The sequence below is a fragment of the Agelaius phoeniceus genome, chromosome 3, assembly GCF_051311805.1.
Source record: "Agelaius phoeniceus isolate bAgePho1 chromosome 3, bAgePho1.hap1, whole genome shotgun sequence".
NCBI classification, from domain to species: domain Eukaryota; kingdom Metazoa; phylum Chordata; class Aves; order Passeriformes; family Icteridae; genus Agelaius; species Agelaius phoeniceus.
Genome location: NC_135267.1, coordinates 1,317,508 through 1,344,564, shown reverse-complemented (window position 1 = coordinate 1,344,564; position 27,057 = coordinate 1,317,508). Strand labels below are relative to the sequence as shown.

The 27,057-nt window shown below is 58.8% G+C and overlaps 1 protein-coding gene across 1 annotated transcript in view; it reads left to right on the top strand.

Annotated features, from left to right (window-relative positions):
• The first annotated feature begins 1,493 nt into the window (after positions 1–1,493).
• Positions 1,494–27,057, top strand: part of SCARA5 (scavenger receptor class A member 5) — a 36,945-nt gene continuing 11,381 nt past the window's right edge. Inside the window, exons 1-6 of the mRNA XM_077176434.1 lie at positions 1,494–1,657; positions 4,617–4,732; positions 9,488–9,616; positions 14,045–14,722; positions 20,963–21,043; positions 25,948–26,046. Coding sequence (XP_077032549.1) covers positions 4,621–4,732; positions 9,488–9,616; positions 14,045–14,722; positions 20,963–21,043; positions 25,948–26,046 — 1,099 coding nt within the window. The 5' untranslated portion in view covers positions 1,494–1,657; positions 4,617–4,620. The remainder of the gene's footprint in view (positions 1,658–4,616; positions 4,733–9,487; positions 9,617–14,044; positions 14,723–20,962; positions 21,044–25,947; positions 26,047–27,057) is intronic.

The window sequence follows — 27,057 nt, the reverse complement described above, 5'->3', positions numbered from 1 at the left end:
CTTCCCTCCGGGCGGGAATTCCAGGGAAAACTCCGCCCTTTTCCAGGGAAACAACCTGGGGGGATGCTCCGGGGGATGTTCCAGCCCCGGCTTCCCTCGGGAATGTTCCAGCCCCGATTTCTCCTGTCCCGGTTCCATTTCCCGGGAATATTCCAGCCCCGATTCCCCCTCTCTCCATTTCCCGGGAATATTCCAGCCCCGATTCCCCCTCTTTCCATTCCCCGGGAATATTCCAGCCCCGATTCCCCATTTCCATTTCCCGGGAATATTCCAGCCCCGATTCCCCCCATTTCCATTCCCCGGGAATATTCCAGCCCCGATTCCCCCTCTCTCCATTTCCCGGGAATATTCCAGCCCCGATTCCCCCTCTCTCCATTTCCCGGGAATATTCCAGCCCCGATCCCGCCTGTCCATGACCGGATTTCCCGGGGGATGCTCCTATCCCGGTTCCCCCTGTCCCGTTTTCCCGGGAGATGCTCCAGTCCCGTTTTCCCTTATCCCGTTTTCCCCCGGGAAATTTTCCCGCCCCGTTTTTCCCGGGAGATGCTCCCAATCCGGTTCCCCCTATCCCGGTCCCACCGGGAGACTCTCTTGTCCCGGTCCCTCCTGCCCGGGTATTCCCGGGAGTTTCTCCTGTCCCGGTCCCCCTGTCCCGGTTCCCCTGTCCCGGTTCCCCCTATCCCGGTCCCACCGCGGGAATCGTTCCAGCCACGTTTTTCCCGGAGCCCGCTCCGTTCCCGGTTCCCCTGTCCCGGTTTCCCCTATCCCGGTCCCACCGGGGCTTGTCCCAGCCCCATATTTCCCGGAGCCCGCTCCGTTCCCGGTTCCCCCTGTCCCGTTTCCCCTATCCCGGTCCAACCGGGAGTTTCTCCTGTCCCGGTTCCCCTGTCCCGGTCCCACCGGGGGTCGTCCCAGCCCCGTTTTTCCCGGAGCCCGCTCCGTTCCCGGTTCCCCTGTCCCGGTTCCCCTGTCCCGGTTCCCCTGTCCCGGTTCTCCTGTCCCGTTCCCCCTATCCCGGTCCCACCGGGACTCGTTCCAGCCCCGTTTTTCCCGGAGCCCGCTCCGTTCCCGTTCCCCCTATCCCGGTCCCACCGGGGGTCGTCCCAGCCCCGTTTTTCCCGGAGCCCGCTCCGTTCCCGGTTCCCCTGTCCCGGTCCCCCTATCCCGGTCCCACCGGGAGTTTCTCCTGTCCCGTTCCCCCTATCCCGGTCCCACCGGGGACTCGTCCCAGCCCCGTTTTCCCCGGAGCCCGCTCCGTTCCCGGTTCCCCTATCCCGGTTCCCCCTATCCCGGTCCCACCGGGACTCGTTCCAGCCCCGTTTTTCCCGGAGCCCGCTCCGTTCCCGGTTCCCCCCTATCCCTGCCCCTCTCCCGGCCCGGGGCGGGCTCGCAGCGGCGGGGGCGGCCCCGGTGGGCGGGAGGGGGCGCGGGCAGCCCGGCCCCGCTCCGGTTCCGCCTACAAAGGGCTCCGGCCGGGCGGGCCCCGCTCACAGCCCCGGGACCCCGCGCCCATGGGCGGCTGCCGGGCCCCGCCGCGGCCCGGGGCGGCTCCTCGCCGTGCCCGGCCCCCGGTTCCGGCCAGCGCCGGCGGGGCGCAGCCCGGGGACTGAGGGGAATCCCGGGAAGAGGCCACGGGAAGCTCGGGAAATCCCGAAGGGTGAGCGGGGAACGGGGGGACGCGGAGCGCCGGGAGCGGAGCGGGGTGGGCGGAGAGGGAGAGGCTCCGGTTCTCCCGGGATGCTCCAGTCCCGAATTCCTGTCCCGGTTCTCCTGGGGATGCTCCTGTCCCGAATTCCTGTCCTGGTTCTCCCGGGATGCTCCAGTCCCGAATTCCTCTGTCCCGGTTCTCCCGGGGGATATTCCAGTCCCGAATTCCTGTCCCGGTTCTCCCGGGATGCTCCAGTCCCGAATTCCTGTCCTGGTTCTCCCGGGATGCTCCAGTCCCGAATTCCTCTGTCCCGGTTCTCCCGGGGGATATTCCAGTCCCAAATTCCTGTCCCGGTTCTCCCGGGGGATATTCCAGTCCCGAATTCCTGTCCTGGTTCTCCCGGGATGCTCCAGTCCCGAATTCCTGTCCTGGTTCTCCCGGGATGCTCCAGTCCCGAATTCCTGTCCCGGTTCTCCCGGGATGCTCCAGTCCCGAATTCCTGTCCCGGTTCTCCTGGGATGCTCCAGTCCCAGATTCCTGTCCCGGTTCTCCCGGGATGCTCCAGTCCCGAATTCCTCTGTCCCGGTTCTCCCGGGGGATATTCCAGTCCCGAATTCCTGTCCTGGTTCTCCCGGGATGCTCCAGTCCCGAATTCCTGTCCTGGTTCTCCCGGGATGCTCCAGTCCCGAATTCCTCTCCCGGTTCTCCCGGGATGCTCCTGTCCCGAATTCCTGTCCCGGTTCTCCCGGGATGCTCCAGTCCCGAATTCCTGTCCCGGTTCTCCCGGGATGCTCCTGTCCCGAATTCCTGTCCCGGTTCTCCCTCTCCCAGTGGCCCCGGCTCCTGTCCCGGTTCCTATCCCGGTTCTCCCTGTCCCCGTTTCCCTGGGGGAAGTTCCTGCCCCAAATCCCTGAGGGGGATTTTTGTGCCAGCACTCCCGGGGGATGCTCCTGTCTCAGTTCACCCTATCCCAGATCCCCTATCCCAGTTCCTATCACAGTTCCTATCCTGGTTCCTGTCCTGGATCCCCCTGTCCCAGTTCCTATCCTGGTTCCTATCCCAGATCACCTGTCCTGGTTCCTATCCCAGTTCCTATCCCAGTTCCTGTCCTGGATCCCCTGTCCCAGTTCCCCCTGTCCTGGTTCCTATCCCCATTCCTGTCCCAGTTCCTACTCCAGTTCCTGTCCCGGTTCTCCCAATCCCAGTTCTTATCCCAGTTCCTATCCCAGATTCCCTGTCCTGGTTCCTGTCCCAGTTCTCCCTATCCTGGTTCCTATCCCTATTCTTATCCCATTTCCCCCAGTCCCATTTCCTATCCCAGATCCCCTATCCCAGTTCCTATCCCAATTCCTATCCCAGATCCTATCCCAGATCCCCTATCCCGGTTCCTGTCCCAGATCCCCTGTCCCAGTTCCTATCCCAGTTCTTATCCCACATCCCCTATCCCAGATCCCCTATCCCGGTTCCTGTCCCAGATCCCCTGTCCCAGATCCCCTATCCCAGATCCCCTATCCCAGATCCCCTATCCCGGTTCCTATCCCAGATCCCCTGTCCCAGATCCCCTATCCCGGTTCCTATCCCAGATCCCCTATCCCAGATCCCCTATCCCAGATCCCCTATCCTGGTTCCTATCCCAGATCCCCTGTCCCAGATCCCCTATCCCGGTTCCTATCCCAGATCCCCTGTCCCAGATCCCCTGTCCCAGATCCCCTATCCCGGTTCCTGTCCCAGATCCCCTGTCCCAGATCCCCTATCCCAGATCCCCTATCCCAGTTCCTATCCCAGATCCCCTATCCCAGATCCCCTGTCCCAGATCCCCTATCCCAGATCCCCTATCCCGGTTCCTGTCCCAGATCCCCTATCCCAGTTCCTATCCCAGTTCCTATCCCAGTTCCCCCTATCCCTGATCCCCTATCCTGGTTCCTATCCCAGATCCCCTGTCCCAGATCCCCTATCCCAGATCCCCTATCCCAGTTCCTATCCCAGATCCCCTATCCCAGATCCCCTATCCCAGATCCCCTATCCCAGTTCCTATCCCAGATCCCCTATCCCAGATCCCCTATCCCAGATCCCCTATCCCAGTTCCTGTCCCAGATCCCCTGTCCCAGTTCCTATCCCAGATCCCCTATCCCGGTTCCTATCCCAGATCCCCTATCCCAGATCCCCTCTCCCGGTTCCTATCCCAGATCCCCTATCCCAGATCCCCTGTCCCAGATCCCCTATCCCAGATCCCCTATCCCGGTTCCTGTCCCAGATCCCCTGTCCCGGTGTCCCGGGTCAATCTCCACCCAGAGTTTCTCCCTGTCCTGCTTCCCCCGGGATGTTCCTGCCCCCATTCCCCATCCCCATTCCTGCGGGGGATTTCAGAGACCCCTCTGGAATTCCCGGATGATTTTCCCCCTTGGAAGTGGGACCGGAGCTGGGAGTGCTGCTGGTGTAACTGGGGTGGGGCTGACAAAACTCCAGCGGCACCAAATTCCCAGGGAAAACAGAATCCATGGATCCGTGCCTGCCCCAAATCCTGTCCAGCCGGCCTTGGACACTGCCAGGGATCCAGGGATTCTCTGGGAATCCCAGCCCAGCCAGGAATCCCTTCCCAGGATCCCAGCATCCCAAGCTCCCCTTTCCCACTGGAAGCCATTCCCTGGCTCCTGCCCCTCCAGCCCTTGCCCCAATCCCAGCTCTCCTGGAGCCCCTTTGGGATGGGGAAGCGGCTCCAAGGATTCCCTGGATCCTCCCCTGATCCAGCTGCACATTCCCAGCTGCTCTCCCAGCCCCGGAGCAGCTCCGTGCTCTCCTCTCCACTCCGTGTCCCGCTGATTTCGGGAACCCCATTCCAGGTGGGCTCTCACCTGCCCCATCCTGATGCCAGAGCCAGGATTGGGATTGGGATTCGGGATTGGGATTCGGGATTGGGGTTGGGATGCGCCGAGGCCCAGCCCCGTGGGACATTCCCGTTTTTCTGCAGCAGGATGGAGAACAAGGCCGTGGATCTCCACACCCTCTCCGAGCGGGAGAACGGATCCGTCCTGGAGGAGCCCTTCGAGGGTCGGAGCCTTTCCAAGCTGAACCTCTGCGAGCACGGTGAGGGCGGATCCGCCCCGGGCCCACTCGGGATCCACTCGGGATCCACTCGGGATCTGCCCCCAGATCCACCCCTGGATCCACTTCCGGATCCACCCCTGGGTCCACCTCCAGATCCACCCCTGGTTCCGCCTTGGAATCCACCTCTGGATCCACTTGGGATCTGCCTTGGGATCTGCCTTGGCATCCACTTCCGGATCTACTTCCAGATCCACCTCTGGATCCACCCCAGGATCTACCTCCAGGTCCACCCCTGGTTCCGCCTTGGAATCCATCCCTGGATCCACTTCAGGATCCGCCTCTGGATCCACCTCTGGATCTGCTTTGGGATCCACCCCAGGATCCATCCCTGGATCCACCTCTGGATCTGCCTCCAGATCCTCCCCCCCCCACCAGATCTACCCCAGGATCCACCTCCGGATCCACCCCATATCCACCCAAGGATCCACCCTTGGATCCGCCTTGGGATCCACTTCCAGATCCACCTCCAGATCCCCCCTGGGTCTCCCCTCAGATCCACCCTGGGATCCACCCCTGGATCCACGTCTGGATCTGCCTCCAGATCCATCTGGGATTCACCTTGGGATCCACCTTTGGATCCACCTCCAGATCCCCCATGGATCCACCTCAGGATCCATCCCTGGATCCATGGCAGGGGTGGGAGCACTCAGATCTCCCGGGAAGGAGCTCCGGACGTGGCTCCTCTCGTGCAGGGATGATCTCCGCACTCAGCTCCGCGTTCCAGCCGGGATTCCCGGCCCTGGGAATCGTGGATTCCGTGGTGGGAGCAGCACCGGGAGGTGTCTTGGCCCTGGCCTGGGTTTTCCAGGGATTCTGTGGCTCCCTGGATCCCTGGCAGTGTCCAGGGAAAGGTTGGACAGGGCTTGGAGCACCCTGGGATGGTGGGAGGTGTCCCTGGGATGGGATTTGAGGTCCCTTCCCACCCAAACCATTCCGGGATTCTGGGATCCAGGACACTCAGGATCCATCCCGAGGGGGTTTTATGGAATCCGGGGATGGAAAAGGGAAGGGACCTCAAATCCCTGGAGGTCCCTTCAGGACTTCCTGGAGTCCTGAGATTCCCAGTGAAACCCCTGGATCCTGAAATTCCTTCTCAAGGAGGGGTTGGGATGGGGCTGGATGCAATGCCAGGCTGGGAGAGCAGCTGGGAATGTGCAGCTGGATCAGGGGAGGATCCAGGGAATCCTTGGAGCCGCTTCCCCATCCCAAAGGGGCTCCAGGAGAGCTGGGATTGGGGCAAGGGCTGGAGGGGCAGGAGCCAGGGAATGGCTTCCAGTGGGAAAGGGGAGCTTGGGATGCTGGGATCCTGGGAAGGGATTCCCGGCTGGAAGGGTGGGGAGGGGCTGGCTGAGCTGGGAACATCCAGCTCTGGATAAATTCCCCCTGGGAATGCTGCAAGGGGCTCATGGAGGTGACTCCAAGGGGACTCGTGGGGAGAGGGACAGCTCTGGATCTGGAGGGAGAATTCCCCATCCAGGAGATCCCTGAGTGTTGATCCCATTCCCAAAATCCCTGCTCCTGCCTCCTCCCAGCTTCCCGATCCGGCTGTTCCCATCCCTTCCCACTGGGAAACCTCTGGAAAAGCCGGGAGGGAAGAGCCGGAGCCCCCCGGGACCGATCCCGGAATTCCCAGCAAATCCCTGGGAAAGGCTGGAGGTGCCTCCCAGGCTTTGGGGTGGTTTGGATGGAATCCCGCCTGGAATTCTCGGGGCCCATCCCAAGGCGGGGCTGACCCTCCAGGGAGCCCCATTCCCACGGGAGAAGCCTCTGGAGCGGGATTTCTGGGAAGGGGCTGGAGCGAGGTCACCCCTGCGGGTGGCACCGCCCGGATCCCGCCGAGGATCCATCGGGAGCGCGATCCAAACCTTCTGCTGGCCCGGGAACGCCGTTCCCGCACCTTTTCCAGGCTTTCAGGGACCCCAGATCCCCGAATCCCGGTTGTTTTCCTCCTCCCGCTCCCTGGAGCCTGGGCAGGGGCAGGAAATGTTCGCTTTTCCTTGGATCCCGGCCCTCTGCGCGGGCAAACGCTTCCAAGGGCCGGGAATGGGAGTGGGTGGATCGGGGCGCGCCGCCAGCTCCTCCCGGGGTGTCCCGGGAGCCGCTGGAAGTGCGAAATGTCAGGAAAACATCGGCGCCCTCCCCATCCCGCGGCTCCATCCCGGGAATCGTGGGCGGGGAGCGGGGGACGGGATCCAGCTGGAGCATCCCGGATCCCACCTGAGCCGCATTCCCGCGGGATCGGCCCCCGGGTCCAGCCCGGAGCTCAGCGCCGGGCTCCCAAAGCCGGGCTGGGTTTCGGGATCCACCCACCGTAACCCTTTCCCGGCTGGAGCCTTTTCCAGCCATCCCGGGATGGACACGCGGGGACAGGGACAGGGATGGCGTGGGAGAGCATCCCTGGAATTCTGGGATCCACCCCCCCCCATCCAGGGGTTCCATCGCCGGAATTCCAGGGAGCAGTGAGGAGTGAGGCATTGCCCGGCAGGGATGGGCCAGGCTGGAGCTGGGAATTGCCGTGGGATGGGATCCCAAATCCCAGAGGGAATGCTCGAGGCTGGAGCTGGGAATTGCCGTGGGATGGGATCCCAAATCCCAGCGGGAATGGGCCAGGCTGGAGCTGGGAATTGCCGTGGGATGGGATCCCAAATCCCAGTGGGAATGGGCCAGGCTGGAAGTGGGAACTGCTCCTGGACAGGGAATGAGATCCCAAATCCCAGCAGGGATGGGCCAGGCTGGAGCTGGGAATTGCCGTGGGATGGGATCCCAAATCCCAGTGGGAATGCTCGAGGCTGGAGCTGGGAATTGCCATGGGATGGGATCCCAAATCCCAGTGGGAATGCTTGAGGCTGGAGCTCGGAATTGCCGTGGGATGGGATCCCAAATTCCAGCGGGAATGCTCGAGGCTGGAGCTGGGAATTGCCATGGGATGGGATCCCAAATCCCAGAGGGAATGCTCGAGGCTGGAGCTGGGAATTGCTGTGGGATGGGATTCCAAATCCCAGTGGGAATGCTCAAGGCTGGAGCTGGGAATTGCCGTGGGATGGGATCCCAAATCCCAGTGGGAATGGGCCAGGCTGGAAGTGGGAATTGCCGTGGGATGGGATCCCAAATCCCAGTGGGAATGCTCGAGGCTGGAGCTGGGAATTGCCATAGGATGGGATCCCCAATCCCAGCGGGAATGGGCCAGGCTGGAGCTGGGAATTGCTTCTGGACAGGGAATAAGATCCCAAATCCCAGCAGGGATGGCCCAGGCTGGAGTTGGGAATTGCTTTGGGATGGGATCCCAAATCCCAGTGGGAATGGGCCAGGCTGGAGCTGGGAATTGCTCCTGGACAGGGAACGAGATCCCAATCCCAGTGGGAATCCTCAAGGCTGGAGCTGGGAATTGCCGTGGGATGGGATCCCCAATCCCAGCAGGGATGGGCCAGGCTGGATCCGGCCATGGATCAGCGCTGTCTCCATCCGGGAGGTTTGGATTTGGGATTCCCCTCTCCTGTGGGATGAGGGGCTCTGGATCGGAGCCTTGGAGCTCTGAGGGGCACAAAACACCCGGATGGAGGCTCCAGGTGGGAATCCTGGGCTTTTCCTCCATCCTCCGTGGGTGCCTCCTCGGGGAAACTCAGATCTGGGCAAGGATGGATCCAGGTGGTGCTGCCGGAGCTGGAATGGGAGTGCTGGGAAAATCCGTTCCCAGAAATCCGGTGTTCCTGCCAGGATCCAACAGGGAATGCTTTGGGTGGGAGGAGACCTTCAGACTCATCCCATTCCATGGGCAGGGACACTTCCCACCATCCCAGAGTGCTCCGAGCCCATCCAACCTTTCCTTGGATACCCCCAGTGATTCTCTGGGAATCCCAGCCCAGCCAGGAATCCCTTCCCAGGATCCCAGCATCCCAAGCTCCCCTTTCCCACTGGAAGCCATTCCCTGGCTCCTGCCCCTCCAGCCCTTGCCCCAATCCCAGCTCTCCTGGAGCCCCTTTGGGATGGGGAAGCGGCTCCAAGGATTCCCTGGATCCTCCCCTGATCCAGCTGCACATTCCCAGCTGCTCTCCCAGCCTGGCATTGGATCCAGCCCCATCCTGATTCCTCTCTGGGAAGGAATTTTGGGATCCAGGGGCTTCACTGGGAATTGGGGACTCCAGGAAGGGTCTCCCTTCCCTTTTCCATCCCCAAATTCCATAAAAATCCCTCGGGATGGATCCTGAGTGTCCTTGATCCCAGAATCCCGGAATGGTTTGGGATGGGATCCATGGACCTTCAATCCCATCCCAGGGACAATTCCCACCATCCCAGGGTGCTCCAAATCCACCCTTGGACACTGCCAGGGATTCTCTGGGAATCCCAGCCCAGCCGGGAATCCCTTCCCAAGCTCCCACCATCCCAAGCTCCCCTTTCCCACTGGAAGCCATTCCCTGGCTCCCTCCAGCCTGGATCCCCCCCAGCAGCTCCAGAGGATCCCGGAATGGTTTGGGTGGGAAGGCAGCTCCAACCCCATCCCAACACCTCCCACCATCCCGGGCGGCTCCAATCCCATCCCAACACCTCCCACCATCCCGGGCGGCTCCAATCCCATCCCAACACCTCCCACCATCCCGGGCGGCTCCAATCCCATCCCACCTTTCCTCGGCCATTCCAAGGGCAGAGCCCCTCGCTGCTCCCCGGGGACGATCCCAGCCGTTCCCTCAGCATTCCGGGGCCTCCGTGATCCCGTGTCCCGCTCCCTCCATCCCGCAGATCCCGGCCGGACGATGAGGCCCTGGGGGTGCCGTGGCCGGATGGGCTCCGTGGCGGTGCTGAAATATTCCGTGGTGGGACTTTACCTCCTGGTGCTCCTCATCCTGGTGGGAATCTTCATCCTGGCAGGTGAGCCTGGGCCGGGGACGCTCCCAGGACTTCCAGGAGTTTCCATGGGATCCCTGCCCGGGAGGGTTTTCCGCGTCATTCAGGGGAGGGAAAGTCGGGATGCAGCAGGAAAAAAAATAACAAAACACAAACAAACAAAAAACCCTCCAAAATCTATAAAAAAACCCATAAAAAAACCCCAAAGAACTCCAAAAAAATCCCTCCAAAAATCCCAAAACCCCATAAAAACCCCCAAAGAATTCTAAAAAAAATCCCCCCCCAAAAAACCCCAAAAATCCATAAAACCCATGAAAAGCCCTAAAGAATTCTACGAAAAAAAAAAAATCCCCCCAAACCCTCAAAAAAACCACCAAAAAAACGTAGCAAAACCCCAAAGAAATTTTAAAAATCCCCAAAAAATCCTCCAAAAAACCTCCAAAAACCCATTTCAAACCCCAAAAATTTGAAAAAAAAAATCCCCAAAAAAAACCCCCCAAAACCAAAAAAACTCCCCAAAACCCCATCGCTCCCGCCCAGCTGGGTTTTCCTGGGATAAGGACGATGGGATGCAGGCAGGGCATTGTCCTGGCACATTCCAGAGGCCCTGCCTCCCCTTTCCCAAATTTTGGTGAGCTCCGGGATGGCGAAGCCCCTCGGCACACGCATTCCATGGGATCCCAGGCCTCTTTCCCCCTTGTCCTCCCGGAAGAAATTTGGGAATTTCCCGCTTTGATCCCCGATCCCGGGATCTCCCTCGATGGGTCGGAAACACCGCCTCCGTGGATCCATCCCTCCTTCCCGGAGTTTATCCCGTTTTTCACGGTGTGAGTTCCCCCTTTTCCATCCCCCAATCCCTCCAAGGGCTGGGAAAGGCCGGAGGAGATTTTCCCTGGAATTCTGGGGCCTCTCCCGCCATTCCTGCCCGTGCATTGTTCGGATGTTGTTGTAAAAACACACGAAAAACCCATAAATAACCCCAAAGAATTTGGAAAAAAAAACCCCAAAAACCCCAAACCCCCATAAAAAAACCCCAAAGAATTCAAAATAACCCCACAACAACCCCCCCCAAAAAAACTCCCCAGAACCCCATCGCTCCCGCCCAGCTGGGTTTTCCTGGGATAAGGACATTGGGATGCAGGCAGGGCCTTGTCCTGGCACATTCCAGAGGCCCTGCCTCCCCTTTCCCAGATTTTGCTGAGCTCAGGGATGGCAAAGCCCCTCGGCACACGCATTCCATGGGATCCCAGGCCTCTTTCCCCCCTTGTCCTCCCGGAAGAAATTTGGGAATTTCCCGCTTTGATCCCCGATCCCGGGATCTCCCTCGATGGGTCGCAAACACCACCTCCGTGGATCCATCCCTCCTTCCCGGAGTTTATCCCGTTTTTCACGGTGTGAGTTCCCCCTTTTCCATCCCCCAATGCCCCCAGCTGCCCTCCAAGGGCTGGGAAAGGCCAGAGGGGATTTTCCCTGGAATTTTCCTGGGCCTCTCCCGCCGGGCATTGTTTGGATGTTGTTGTTGGCCGGCGGATCCCGGAGCGAGGGATGCGTCGGATCCGGGACAAGCTCCGCTCCAGGAAAAACAACAACAACAACATCAGCATCAACCTCTGGCACTGGGAATCTCCCAATTCCCATCTCCTGGAGCGGCGGGATTGGCAGAATTCCGGGAAAACCCCGAGAAAACCATTCCAGGTTTTCACCCGGAATCCTGGAAAAGGGGAGCGGAGGGGGGGGGAAATCAGGGAAATCATCTCCGTGGATGTGGCTTTCCAATTCCAGTTTCAAATTTCTTTCAGAATTTTAGGATTTTGGGATTTTAAGCCAAACCTCTGGATCTGGATGCGGCCAAGTGCTGGAATTTTGAGCTGGGGGTGTCCAGAGGGATTTATCCCAGCTGGAAAACCACAGGGATGGGGTGGGACACAGGGAGCACATCCGGCCGTGGGGAGACAGCCCCAGCTCCGGGGGCTGGAGCCGCTGGTCCTTGGGAAACCGGGAATGCTCACGGACACCGCTCACGCCGGAAGGCTCAGATTCCCCATGGGAAAATCCCGGCCTGGGCTCCTGGAGACAGGAATTCCTCCCCAGCTCCATCTCCCGCCTGAGGGGAGAGGGAATGGAGAGATGCATGGAATCATGGAATGGTTCCCGTGGGAAGGGTCCCGAATTCCACAGGGACAATTCCCGCTGCCCCAGGCTGCTCCGAGCCCTGTCCAAACTGCCCTGGAATGTTTTGGGGCGGGTGAGACCCGGGAATTGTTTGGGATCCAGCTGGGCCACCGTGATTTTCCTTGGAAAAGAGGTTGGGAAAAGGGTCAGCGGCACGAATCCTGGGAAACACCTTGGGATCCAGCAGGAAAAAAATCAAATTGAAACAAAACAAAAAACACCAAAAACCCATTAAAAACCCATAAAAAAACCCCAAAGAATTCGAAAAAAAACCCCAAAAATCCCCCAAACACCCGAAAACCCATAAAAAAACCCCAAAGAATTAAAAAAAAATTCCCTAGAAAACTTAAAAAAAAAAATCCCCCAAATAATCCCAAAAAAAGCCCAAAAACCCATAAAAAACCACCAAAGAAGTAAAACCCCAAAAAAATCTAAGAACCCCACCCCCAAAACCCATAAAAACCCCATTAAAAAACCCCAAAGAATTACAAAAGCATCCCCTCAAAAATCCTAAAACATCCCAAAAATACCTAAAAAACCCCAAAGAATTCTTAAAAGGATCCCCCCCAAAAAAACACAAAACACCCCAAAACCTCATAAAAAACTCCAAGGAATTGAATTAAAAAAAAAATCCCCCCAAAACCCCAAAAAACCTTAAAAACCCATAAGAAACCCCAAAGAATTAAAAAAAAAAATCCCCCCAGAAAAGCCCCCAAAACCCCATTAAAAAAAAAACCATTAAAACCCATAAAAAAAAAAATGGAAATCCCTGCAGGAATTATCCTGGCACATTCCAGGGCTCCTGCCTCCCCTTTCCCAAATTTTGCTGAGTGCAGGGATGGCAAAGGATCCCTTGGGAATGCCCGGAATTCCCACCCAGCCCCTGAGGGAATTGTTCTGAATTCCGTGAATCACAACAAAATCCCAAATATCCCGAGGTTTTCCCCCCGGGAATGCTTTTCCCCGTAGTTCCCCATCCTTCCCCCGGGATCTGCTCCACCTGAGCCCCCTCCAATCCCTCAGATCCCTCCCAGGGATCCCGGGGATGAGCAGAGGGAACCGGACCCGGCGCCGCCCCAGGAGGAGAATCCCGGCCGGAATTCCGGGACAAACTGTGGGATTCGGGAGCAGGGACTGGGAAGGTGCCTGGAGGAACCTGGTTCCAGCTTGGACAGGGCTTGGAGGGACAGGGAGAGGTGTCGGGGTTGGGATGGGGTGGGACTGAAGGTCCCTTCCCACCCAAACCATTCCAGGATCCTCTGGAGCTGCCGGGATGGATCCAGGCTGGGGTTCTGTGTCCTGGCAGATAAATCCCGTGGGATGCAGCTCTGAGGGATCCAAGGAAAACTCTGAGCTCCAGGGAATCCTTGGAGCCGCTTCCCAAGCCTCAAGGGGCTCCAGGAGAGCTGGGATTGGGGCAAGGGCTGGAGGGAGCCAGGGAATGGCTTCCAGTGGGAAAGGGGAGCTTGGGATGCTGGGATCCTGGGAAGGGATTCCTGGCTGGGCTGGGATTCCCAGAGAATCCCTGGCAGTGTCCAAGGGTGGATTTGGATCACCCTGGGATGGTGGGAATTGTCCCTGGGATGGGATTGAAGGTCCATGGATCCCATCCCAAACCATTCCGGGATTCTGGAATCAGGACACTCAGGATCCATCCCGAGGGATTTTTATGGAATTCGGGGATGGAAAAGGGAAGGGAGACCCTTCCTGGAGTCCTGAATTCCCAGGGAAGCCCCTGGATCCCGAAATTCCTTCTCAAGGAGGAATCGGGATGGGGCTGGATCCAACGCCAGGCTGGGAGAGCAGCTGGGAATGTGCAGCTGGATCAGGGGAGGATCCAGGGAATCCTTGGAGCCGCTTCCCCATCCCAAAGGGGCTCCAGGAGAGCTGGGATTGGGGCAAGGGCTGGAGGGAGCCAGGGAATGGCTTCCAGTGGGAAAGGGGAGCTTGGGATGCTGGGATCCTGGGAAGGGATTCCTGGCTGGGCTGGGATTCCCAGAGAATCCCTGGATCCCTGGGGGTTCTCAGGAAAGGTTGGAGCACCCTGGGATCATAGGATGAGGTGGAACGGGTTGAGCTTCACGGCTCCTCCCCACCCAACCCCATCCCAGGGCCCTCCCGCCCTTCTCCAGCACCCGCCCTCCTTCTCCAGCCTTGGATTCCTCACATGGGGGGAACCCTCCGGGCCGGGACCTTCCCCTGCAGGCACCGAGGAGCCGGGAACGTCCTCGGGAGGCCGCCCCGGGGCTCCTCCTGACCTCGCTCCCTGCTCCACCGCAGCGTCCCGGCCCCAGGCGTCCCCCGAGGAGCTGCGGGCGCTGCTGGGCGACGTCCAGCGCCTCAACGGGACCTTCCGGGACCTGCAGCTGCGGCTGCTGCAGCGCCCCCCGGCCCAGGCCGACCTCCTGGAGCACGTCTGGAGGCTCCAGGACCTCCTGCAGAACCACTCGGACTCGCTGCTCCTGCTCTCGGGCTCGCTCCAGCGGCTGCAGGGGCTCCTGTGGGCGCTGCAGAGCCAGGCCGGACAGACGGACAGCTCGCTGCAGAGGCTGCGGGACTCGCTGGGCCAGCAGAGCGACGCGGCCCAGCTGGAGCTGTCGCGGCTCTCGGTGGAGTCCAACGGCAGCCGGCTGCTCCTGGAGCACCAGCAGCACCTCCTGGCGCACCTGGGCGGGCGGCTGGAGGCGCTGGGCGAGCAGGCGGCGGCGCTGGGCGCGGCGGTGGAGGCCATGAACCGCAGCTTCTCCTACGAGCTCCGCCTGCAGAGCTCCCGGCTCCGCGACCTGCAGGGGCTCCTGGGCAACGCCAGCGCCGACGGGCGCAGGATGCGGGCGGCGCACGGGGCCATGGAGAGGCAGCTGAGGCTGGAGCTGGCCCTGCTCAACAACGTCACCGAGGAGCTGCGCATGAAGGACTGGGAGCATTCCGTGGCGCTGAGGAACATCTCCGTCATCCGGGGTGAGTGGTGGGAATGTTCTGGAACGTCTCCGTGATCCGGGGTGAGTGGTGGGAATGTTCTGGAATGTCTCCGTGATCCGGGGTGAGCGGTGGGATGGGGAACGTCTCTGTGATCCGGGGTCAGTGGTGGGAATGTTCTGGAATGTCTCCGTGATCCGGGACGAGTGGTGGGAATGTTCTGGAACGTCTCCGTCATCCGGGGTGAGCGGTGGGATGGGGAACGTCTCCGTGATCCGGGGTCAGTGGTGGGAATGCTCCAGAACATCTCCGTGATTCAGGGTGAGTGTTGGGAACGTTCCAGAACGTCTCCGTCATCCGGGGTGAGTGGTGGGAATGTTCTGGAACGTCTCTGTGATCCGGGGTGAGCAGTGGGAACGTTCCAGAACATCTCTGTGATCCAGAGTGAGTGGTGGGAATGCTCCAGAACATCTCCATGATCCAGGGTCAGTGGTGGGAATGCTCTGGAACCCCACCATGATCCAGGGTCAGTGGTGGGAATGTTCTGGAACCCCACCATGATCTGGGGTAAGTGGTGGGAACGCTCCGGAACGTCTCCGTGATCCAGGGTCAGTGGGGGGAACATTCCAGAATGTCTCCACGATCTGGGGTCAGTGGTGGGAATGTTCTGGAACCCCACCATGATCCGGGGTGAGTGGTGGGAACGTTCCAGAACATCTCCGTGATCCAGGGTGAGTGGTGGGAATGCTCCAGAACATCTCCGTGATCCAGGGTGAGTGGTGGGAATGTTCTGGAACGGCTCCGTGATCCGGGGTGAGTGGTGGGAATGCTCTGGAACATCTCCATGATCCGGGGTGAGTGGTGGGAATGCTCTGGAACGTCTCCGTGATCCAGGGTGAGTGGTGGGAATGTTCTGGAACATCTCCATGATCCGGGGAAAGTGGTAGGAATATTCTGGAACATCTCCATGATCCGGGGTGAGTGGTGGGAATGCTCCAGAACATCTCCATGATCTGGGGTGAGTGGCGGGAATGTTCTGGAACATCTCCGTGATCCCGGGCGAGTGGTGGGAATGTTCTGGAACGTCTCCGTGATCCGGGATCAGTGGTGGGATGGGGAATGGTCCCCGCGCTCCTGTGGGCTGGGTCTGTGGCGGGGGTCAGGCCATCAGGGGTTGGAGAATCCCTGGATTCTCCAGTTGGAGAACAACTCCAGTGGAGTTGTTGAGGTTGGAAAAGCTCTCCAAGGTGGTGGAGTCCGGCCGGTCACCAGCACTGATCCATGTCCCCCCAAATCCACGTGGATTTTAACCCCGCCAAGGATGGGGACCTCTCCCCAAACTGCCCTGGGCCTGTTGCAACCCTTCACAGCCCTTTCCACCAAGGAATTGTTCCCAATATCCAACAAAACCTTCCCTGGCGCAGCCTGAGGACCTTTCCTCATCCTGTTTCGTGTTTCTCGGGAGCAGGGCCCAGTTCCCAACCGGCTCCAACTGCTCATGGAATTGTGGAGAGGGAAAAGGTCCCCCCTGAGCCTCCTTTGCTCCAGGCTGAGCCCCTGCCCAGCTCCCTCAGCCCCTCCTGGGGCTCCATTCCCTGCCCAGCTCCCTCAGCCCCTCCTGGGGCTCCATTCCCTGCCCAGCTCCCTCAGCCCCTCCTGGGGCTCCATTCCCTGCCCAGCTCCCTCAGCCCCTGCTGGGGCTCCATTCCCTGCCCAGCTCCCTCAGCCCCTCCTGGGGCTCCATTCCCTGCCCAGCTCCCTCAGCCCCTCCTGGGGCTCCATTCCCTTTCCCAGCTCCATTCCCTGCCCTGGACACGCTCCAGCCCCTCCAGGTCTCTCTGGTCGGATCTGCTCCCATCCGTCCCCGCTCAGGTGTCTCCATCCCCTTGGATTCTCCAAATATTCCCCATCCAGGGTTTGGAAGGAAGCTCCCAAGGTTCCCTCAAAGCTGCCAGGAAAAACCAACCTCCCCCGTCCCATCTTCTCCTCCTTTCCCACCCTCAGCCCTTCCCAAATCCCGGAATTGTTTGGGTGGGAAGGGCCCTGAAATCCCATCCTGTTCCAACTCCAACCCCTCCCAGTGTCCCAGGCTGCCCCCAGCCCTGTCCAGCCTGGCCTTGGGCACTGCCAGGGATCCAGGGGCAGCCCCAGCTGCTCTGGGAATGCTGTGCCAGGGAGGAGGAAATCCATGGAGAAACCCAGGAGATCCCGGTGGGAGCTCCAGGGCGGAGCAGGAGGTTGGGAGCAGCTCCTGCCCCATTTTCCACCGGCTGCACCTGCGGAGACCCCAGGGGCTGTCGCTCACTCCTGGCGCTTCCAGCTGGAATTCCAGGATCCTGCTCCGGATCCCACTCCAGATCCCACAGATTCCTACAGAGCATTCCCAGATCCCGATTCCCGATCCGTTAAAACACATCCCTACTCGTCCTGCCCCTTTTCCAGCTCCCAGAGCCCGGCCTGGATCTCAGCTTCCCGAGTTCCCGGCTTTTAGGATTTCTTGGAAAACAGTTCCCAATCCTCGCCCTGGATGGGTGGGATGAGCCTTCCCAGCCTCTCCCTGCCCTGTTTGTTCTTATCCCAGGAATATTTTTTTTCTTCCCTGTTATTTTTCTCTTCCAACTCCTTCTTCCCAGTGTTTTGTGTCCCGATTATTCTCAGCTTTCGGGATTTGAGCCTTTGCAGGATGAGGGATGTATTTTGCTGGAATTCCAGCTGGAATTCCAAGGCCAGGGCTGGTGCCAAGGCACTTGTTCCCCGTGTTCCAGCTGCTGATCCAGAGGGGATGGATGTGGTGGATCCCCAGGAGATCCAGGAGATCCATCCCCCTGGAATACCAGCAGCTCCTGGGGTGCTCTCCCTCATCCCTGGGGGACCTTGGCTCCCGATCCCGGTTTTTGGGACGTTTTTGGGATGCTGGGATCACCCTGCCCCAGTGGCTTTGATATTTCCCTATTTCCCCGCTCCTCGGATCCCGCTTTTCCCTCCCCATCCGCGGGGATGACGTCACCTGCTCTGGGATGAAGCCACCGAGGGTGGGACCCGTCCCGGAGCCCTGGAATTGCGTTATCCCAAAACCAACCCCTCCCCAAGGGCTGGCACCGGATTCATCAGCCCTGACACATTCCTGGCATCCCAAACTTCCCTCTCCTCCCATCCCATGGACAATTCCTGGGGCCTCGTGCCCAGCTGGATCCATCCCAGCTCCAGATGTCCTTGGGTGAGTCCGTCCTGTTCCCGGCTGGATTTGGCCGAGCCATTCCCTGCCTGCCTGCCTGGGGGGGCCTTTTCCTTCTCCCCAAATCCGCGGCTGTCCCCAGCTCTGCATCCTGGATCCTGGAATTGGGCGGTGGCAGCTTGGGAAGGTCCCCAGGCTCCTCTCCAGCACCCAGGGATCGCTCCGAGCACCTCCCGGAGCAGTTTTGGGAGTTTTGGGAGCCACCACGAGGGAGAATTCCCGGGATCTGCTCCGTGGATCCCTGGGTGGGATCAGATCCCAAAGGTGACAGGACGGTCCCATCCCTCAGGAAGCGCCTCATCCCGCTGGGATTGCAGGGTGGGAAGCAGGAACGGCGTTTCCCAGGTGTGACCCTCAGGAGCTGCGGGGCGGGAAGAGCTGGGAATGCTCCGGAGCCTCTCCCAGCCGCCATTCCCGGTTTTCCTCCAGCCCAGCTGCTCCCTGGGTCCCAGGAGCTGTTCCTGGGATGGGACCGGCCCCCAATGGGAGCATTCCAGAAAATCTGCGGCTGCCCCATCCCTGGAAGTGCCCATCCCAAGGTCTGGGATCCATCCCAAGGGTCTGGGATCCATCCCAAGGGTCTGGGGTCCATCCCAAGGGTCTGGGATCCATCCCAAGGGTCTGGGGTCCATCCCAAGGGTCTGGGATCCATCCCAAGGGTCTGGGGTCTATCCCTGGGATCCGGAGTCCATTCCCAGGATCCAGGGTCCATCCTCGGGATCTGAGGTCCATCCCTGGGATCTGGGGTCCATTCCCAGGATCTGGGGTCCATCCCAAAGTCTGGGATCCATCCCAAGGGTCTGGGGTCCATTCCTGGGATCTGGGGTTCATTCCCAGGATCTGGAGTCCATCCCTGGGATCCGGGGTCCATCCCTGAGATCTGGAGTCCATCCCTGGAATCCAGAGCCCATTCCCAGGATTTGGAGTCCATCCTTGAGATCTGGTGTCCATCCCTGGGATCTGGGGTCCATTCCCAGGATCTGGGGTCCATTCTCAGGATCCAGGGTCCATCCCTGGGATCTGGGGTCCATCCCTGGAATCCAGAGCCCATTCCCATGATCTGGTGTCCATCCCTGGGATCCGGGGTCCATCCCTTATCCCCTCGGCCCCTGGAGCTGCTCATTCCCTGGGGAAGAGACAGCCAGGGCCAGTAATTCCATGTTTCCCATCATCCTTTCCTATCCCAAACCGTCTCCAGCTTGGGATGTTTCCCAACCTTCGTGTGGGTCAGGATCCCACTCCGGATCCCACTGCGGATCCCACAGATTCCTACTGAGCATTCCCAAATCTCAATTCCCAGATCCATTAAAACACATCCCTGCTCTTCCTGCCCCTTTTCCAGCTCCCAGAGCCCGGCCTGGATCTCAGCTTCCTGAGTTCCCGGCTTTTAGGATTCCTCGGAAAACAGTTCCCAAAATTCCCCCTGGATGGGTGGGAATGACCCTTCCCAGCCTCTCCCTGCCCTGTTTTCTCTCATCCCAGGAACATTTTTTTCTTCCCTGTTGTTTTTCTCTTCCAACTCCTTCTTCCCAGTGTTTTGTGTCCCGATTATTCTCAGCTTTCGGGATTTGAGCCTTTGCAGGATGAGGGATAAAACCTGGGATTGGGATTTTCCGCATGTCCCTGGGATTTTACCAAAATCCTGCTGTCGATCCTCTCCTCGAGGATCATCTCCAGAAGTCCCTGCCCCTGGATGATCCTTAAAATCCTTCCCGACCCCCAAAATTCCAGGATCCTATGAACATTCCCAAAGTGCCTATTTTCCCTGATTTCTTGCAATGATTTCATTGGGAATGTCCCGGCTTCTGGTCCAAAGGAAAATTCCCAGAGTCGCCCTCAAGGTGGAGCTTCCAGGTGAATTTTCCTGGCACTTGGAGCAGGTTGGTGGGATCCAGCTTGGAATTTCAGATCCACAAATCCCAGAGGTTTAAAATCATGGAAAACTGCTTTGTCCCGGCTTTGTTCCCACGTTTCTTGGTGATCCTGGATCCCCTGGAGCTCCCGCTGCTCATTCCCAGCTCCGGGATGTGATCCTGGATCTCCTGGAGCACATTCCCAACCCTGGAATGTGATCCTGGATCCCCTGGAGCTCCCGCTGCTCATTCCCAGCTCCGGGATGTGATCCTGGATCTCCTGCAGCTCCCGCTGCTCATTCCCGACTCTGGGATGTGATCCTGGAGCTCCTGGATCTCCTGGAGCACATTCCCGACTCCGGGATGTGATCCTGGATCCCCTGGAGCTCCCGCTGCTCATTCCCAACCCCGGGATGTGATCCTGGATCTCCTGGATCTCCTGCTGCTCATTCCCAGCTCCGGGATGTGATCCTGGATCTCCTGGAGCTCCTGCTGCTCATTCCCAACCCCGGGATGTGATCCTGGCTCTCCTGGAGCTCCCGCTGCTCATTCCCGACTCCGGGATGTGATCCTGGATCTCCTGGAGCTCCTGCTGCACATTCCCAGCTCTGGGATGTGATCCTGGATCTCCTGGATCTCCTGGAGCACATTCCCAGCTCCGGGATGTGATCCTGGATCCCCTGGAGCTCCCGCTGCTCATTCCCAGCTCCCGGATGTGATCCTGGATTCCCTGGAGCTCCTGCTGCTCATTCCCGACTCTGGGATGTGATCCTGGAGCTCCTGGATCTCCTGGAGCACATTCCCAGCTCCGGGATGTGATCCTGGATTCCCTGGAGCTCCTGCTGCTCATTCCCAGCTCCGGGATGTGATCCTGGATCCCCTGGATCTCCTGGAGCACATTCCCAACCCCGGGATGTGATCCTGGATCTCCTGGAGCTCCTGCTGCTCATTCCCAACCCCGGGATGTGATCCTGGAGCTCCTGGAGCTCCCACTGCTCATTCCCAGCTCCGGGATGTGATCCTGGATCTCCCGGAGCTCCCGCTGCTCATTCCCAGCTCCGGGATGTGATCCTGGATCTCCCGGAGCTCCCGCTGCTCATTCCCAACCCCAGGATGTGATCCTGGATCTCCTGGATCTCCCGCTGCTCATTCCCAGCTCCGGGATGTGATTCCCGCCCTCCCGTTGTGTTCCAGGGCCGCCGGGACCCAAAGGAGACCGAGGCACGGAAGGGATGGAGGGAGAGCCCGGCCTGCCCGGCCTGCCCGGGCTCCGAGGTAAGGAAAACATTCCCGGTGTCCATGAAACCCCTCCCAGATCCCATCCTGAAATGGGAATCCAAATCCAAACCCAGCGGGACAACCCCCGTGCTTCCCCACCCTTCCCTTGGGATGTCCCAGCTCCCGAGGGACACGGGGATGGATCTGCTCTCCCGCCTCATGGAGCACCCATCCAGGGTGGGAAAAGCCTCCTGGCCCGCCCGGCTCCGGGAAATCCATGCTGATATTCCCAGATTTCCAGGGTGTCCCAGGATCTCCAGGAAATCCATGCTGATATTCCCAGATTTCCAGGGTGTCCCAGCCAGGCTGGAGCAGGAATTGGCCACCCCATTCCCAGACAGAGCCTTCCCAGGCACCAGGGCTGGAATTGCTGCTGGATCCCTGGATCTGGCAGATCCCAGGAACCCGACAGAGGGGGCTTGGCTCTGGAATTTTTCCAGAATTTTTTTTTTCCAATGCCAGTAATGCCAATTTTCCCACCCCCTGTTCTTAATTCCATTGTTTTGGGGAGGAATTCCATGGGAAGCCACCAGAGGACATTCCCACCCTGAGGAAGGCTTGGCTCCAGCTGTTTCTGATCTGAAGGAAACCTGGGAATGCCGGCTCAGCTTCCAAGGGCTGGGAATGGCGCGGAGCCGGGGGCAGGATCCCCCTGGGGACAGCTTTGTCCCGTGGAGGTGACGGGATCCATCCTGCCGGGAGCAGGGATCCGCTGGGATCCCGCAGCATGGAGCCCCAGGGCCAGGAGCAGAGCCAGGCCTGCATCCACATCCAGGTCCAGATCCAGATCCAGCTTTGGACTCATATCCAGGTCAAAGTTTGGGTCCAGATCCAGGTCCAGGTCCAAGTCCAGGCCCAGATGTGGATCCAGATCCAGGTCAAGGCCCAGGACCAGATCCAGATCCAGATCCAGATCCAGATCCAGATCCAGATCCAGATCCAGCTTTGGACTCATATCCAGGTCAAAGTTCGGGTCCAGGTCCAGGTTCAGGTCCAGATCCAGGTCCAGATCCAGGTCCAAGTCCAGGTCCAGGTCCAGATCCAGATCCAGGTCCAGGCCCAGATGTTGACCCCGATCCGTGTCCAGTTCAATGTCCAAGGCCTGGTCAAGGTCCAGCACCAGCTCCAGGACCAGATTCAGGTCCCAGTTCAGATCTGGATCCACATCCAGATTCAACACCAAGTCCAGATCCAGGACCAGGACCAGATTCAGGATCAGCTCCAGATTCAGGTCCAGGTCAAGGTCCAGGACCAGGTCCAGACCAATCCCTGTTATCCCCTGCTCCAAACTCACCTCACAGGACTCTGCATGTCAGAGGCAGGTCCAGGTCCAGGTCCGGACCCAGACCCAGACCCAAATCCAGACCCAGACCCAGACCCAGACCCGGACCCAGACCCAGATCCAGATCCAGATCCAGATCCAGACTCAGACCCAGACCCAAACCCAGACCCAAATCCAGACCCAGACCCAAACCCAGACCCAGACCCAGATCCAGATCCGGACCCAGACCCAGACCCAGACCCAGACCCAGACTCGGACCCAAATCCAGACCCAGACCCAGACCCAGATCCAGGTCTAGGTCCAGACCCAGACCGAGACCCAGACCCATAATGAGATCTAGACCCAGATCCAGGTCTAGGTCCAGACCCACATCCACATCCACACCCAGACCCAGATCCAGACCCAGACCCAGACCCAGATCCAGATCCAGACCCAGATCCAGACCCAGACCCAGATCCAGACCCAGATCCAGACCCAGATCCAGACTCAGACCCAGATCCAGACCCAGATCCAGACCCAGATCCAGATCCGGACCCAGACCCAAATCCAGACCTAGACCCAGACCCAGACCCGTAATGAGATCTAGACCCAGATCCAGGTCTAGGTCCAGACCCAAATCCTCATCCAGACCCAGGTCCAGACCCAGATCCACATCCACATCCAGACCCAGACCCAGACCCAGACCCAGACCCAGACCCAAATCCTCATCCAGACCCAGATTCACATCCACATCCAGACCCAGACCCAGACCCAGATCCAGACCCAGATCCAGACCCAGCTCCAGCTCCAGCCCCAGCTCCAGATCCATGCCTGGAATCCTCTGCTCCAAGGATTCCGAGGCACCACGACCTTGCTGGGGCTGCTTTGGGCTCAAACCCTGGGATTTTGGGATCGCTCCCTCCCCGGCCCAGCCCATGGAGGCAGAGCCAGCCTGGAAATCCGATCTCCCTCGGCCAGGCCCTCCAGCTGCCCGTGTTCCTTCTCCCTCCAGCTGGAATTTCTGGCACTGACGGATTCGTGGCTGTTTTTCTTGGGTGTAACAACCCTCAGAATTATATTGGCTGTTTTCCTCAGTTTTTTTTTCCCCCATTTTTTTTTTCTTGTTCAAACAGAAAAACAAAGCAATCCCAGGAGGGTTCACCTTCAGGAAGAGCCACGATTTTTAGGTCTTTTCCTGGAGATTTTTGGGATGCAGGCACCACCCTTTGGATCTGAGAAGGTTGGGTTCAGGTGTATCCCTGGAAAATCCCCTTTCCTAAGGAAAATTCCCTTTTCCATGGAAAATCCACCCTCCTGCCCCCACCCTGCAGAAATCCAGGCCTTGATCCCTCCTGGGGATGGACACAGCAGGGAAAGATTGGAGCTGGGGATAATCCCCGCTGCTGGAGCTGGGGCTGGAATTCCTCCTGGAGGATTTTTTTCCTCGTAAACCGGAGGAAAATCGGGGCTCAGTTTGGAAAAGCCCGGCCCAGGAAGGGCTCCCTCCACACGGACAGAGCCGGGCTTAAACCCTGGCGGAGCTTTGGACCCGAGCCCGGCTCAGGCTTGGGCTGAGCCCCACCTGGATCGATCCCGTGGGACCATCCCAAGGTCCCAGCAGATCCCGTCTCCAGCACAGGGTCCCTCCCTCCAGCCCGGAGCCAGACCTGGATCCAGGTCCAGGACCAAGCTGGGGGCCAGGACCAGATGCAGATCCAGGTCCAGGACCAAGTTTAGATTTCAGATCCAGACCCAGATCCAGGTCCAGACCCACATTCAGGACCAGGATCAGGTCCAGGATCAGATCCACAACTGGATCCAGGTCCAGATCCAAGTCCAGATGCAGACCCAGATCCAGGTCCAGTTTCAGGACCAGGATCAAGCCCAGGACCAGATTCACAGCTGGATCCAGGTCCAGGTCCAGGTCCAAGATCAGGAGCAGATCCAGATCCAGGACCAGATCCAGGTCCAGGTCAAAATCCAGTTCCAGAGCCAGGACCAGATCTGGGTCCATGCTCGGGTCCAGGACCAGGACCAGATCCAGATCTGGGTCCAGGACCAGGATCAGGAGCAGATCCAGAACCAGGTCCAGGAGCAGGACCAGGTCCAGGTCCAGGAGCAGATCCAGAACCAGGTCCAGGTCCAGGTCCATGTCCATGTCCAGGTCCAGGAGCAGATCCAGGTCCAGGAGCAGATCCAGGTCCAGGACCAGGAGCAGATCCAGGTCCAGGTCCAGGTCCATGTCCAGGTCCAGGTCCAGGAGCAGATCCAGATCCAGGTCCAGGTCCAGGTCCAGGTCCAGGAGCAGATCCAGGTCCAGGTTCAGGTCCATGTCCATGTCCAAGTCCAGGTCCAGGAGCAGATCCATGTCCAGGTCCAGGTCCAACACGGATGGAGGTCACCTCCAAGGTTCAGATGTGTCCCCCATGAAGGAATTCCCAAACTCCAGCCCAATTCCCACCTCCTGGAGGCAGGGAATGCCCACACCAGGGGGTTCCATCCCCCTCCTTCTCCAGCAAACCTCCAGCCCCTTGGACAGCGTGGATCCTGGAGACCTGGGGCTCGGGGGGACACATCCCAACTCCTCAGGACAGATCCTGCTTCTCCTTCCTTGATCCCCAGCTTTGGAGCCCAATCTAGGCCGGCTCCATCCCAGCCTAAGGATGCTCAGGAATTCCTTAGCACCCGGGTAAATCCATCCTGGATCCCAGAGAGAAGGATGGGGCTGTAAGAGCCGAAATGAGAGATGCAGGCCCCCAGGCATTTCCCCCCCCCGCCCCATTATTTTTCTATTCAAATTCCTTGTTCCCATTGTTTTGGCTCCTGATTATTTTCAGCTTTTGGGATTTGAGCCTCTGCAGGATGAGGGATAAAACCTGGGATTGGTTACATTGCATTCTGGACTTTTCTTTTGTTTACATTGCATTCTATACTTTTCTTTTGGTTACACTGCATTATATTATTTTCTTTTGGTTACATTGAATTCTATACTTTCCTTTTGGTTACACTGCATTCTATACTTTTCTTTTGGTTACAAATGCATTCTATTCTTTTCTTTTGGTCACATTGCATTCTAGACTTTTCTTTGCAGAGCATCTTCACACAGTAGAACCAATCTACACCTTAACTATTATCTATAGCCTATCATAACTGCTGTAATTACCATATTCATGTCACTGTTCTCCAATCACTAAAAGTCAGCGCATTGCAGTTTAAGCCAGAAGTTGTTTCTCAGTTTTCTTGCATGGAAAACTCTGAGACCTTTTTTTTACTTCTTTGCCTGTGCTCTCTTTCAGCTTGGTAAAATCATCTCCTTGTTTGGGGTGGGTTTATCCTTTGCTCTAAGCCATAAAACCCCTTGTAACTCACACACCCTTTGCCTCCTTGGTTATCCAGTCAGACTGGCTCAGCAATTCTTTTCCTCTACATCAAAACTTGCTTCCATCTCTATTCCTTCATCAGACTCCACATTCACAAATCTTTCTGCCGAGCTCCCACATCTGTGACCCTTCCTTGTCAAACTTTGATCCCTCCCCAGCACGGGACGGACTCTCCGGGCTCTCCCGGCGTTCCCAGGTGCATCGGGGTTGTGGAATTCTGCTGGAGCCGCCTCATTTTGTGTCCCTGCTCCTCATTCCAGGCCTCCCCGGGGAGCGGGGCCCGCCCGGCCCGCGGGGGCTGAAGGGGGACCAGGGGGAGCTGGGCCCGCGCGGCCCCGCGGGAACGCGGGGGCTCAAAGGTAGGGAGGCGGATCCCGGCGGGAATCCGGGATCACACGGGCTCCGGAGATCCCGGGATGAGGGGGGCCGGGGGATCCGCTGGCTCGGGAACCGCCCGGACCTCCTGGAGGAACGGGAATCCCAACAAAATGGATGGATTTGGGATGTCCTCCCGCTCCACGGGGCTCTGGCAGGGATTTGGGAATGATCTCCTGGTGTTTCCTGGGCTGTTCCCGGCTGGCTGCGGTTTCCCATCTTCCCAGGAAAGCTGTGGGAGTAGGGAGTCGGGATTTAGCGGGACACGGCTGCCCCCGGACACCTGGGATGGGAAATTCCCAGCTGCAACCAAAAAACCCCCAAAAATGCCCTTTGTGCAGGATTGAAAACCCCAAAAAATGCTCTTTGTGCCTCAGAATTCCTGCTGGGGAGGCTGGAAGGGAAAACATCCCAGGAAGAGCTGGGGATTGTAGGGAATAGAAACCTGGAGGTGTTTGGGATCAGGATTGGGATTGAGATTGGGATTGGGATTGGAATTGGGATTGGGATTGGGATTGGGATTGGGATTGGGACTGGGATTGGGACTGGGATTGGGATTGGGACTGGGACTGGGATTGGGATTGGGATTGGGATTGGGATTGGGATTGGGACTGGGATTGGGATTGGGATTGGGACTGGGATTGAGATTGGGATTGGGATTGGGATTGGAATTGGGATTGGGACTGGGATTGAGATTGGGATTGGGACTGGGACTAGGATTGGGATTGGGATTGGGATTGGGATTGGGATTGGGATTGGGAGGGAAGGAACCTTAAAGATCCTTGAATTCCACGCCCTTCCACATCTTCCAGTACCCCAGGTTGCTCCAGGAGGTTGGAAAACCCCTGGATACATCCCTGGAGCACCAGGAATGTCGGGGTTTCCTCACTGGCTCTTGTCAAGAGCCCCTTAAATCCAGAAAATGATCCCAAAAATCCCCGGCTGGTTGGGTTGGGATTTGCCGGCCCCGATGCTGGATCTGCTCGCCGGGGAAT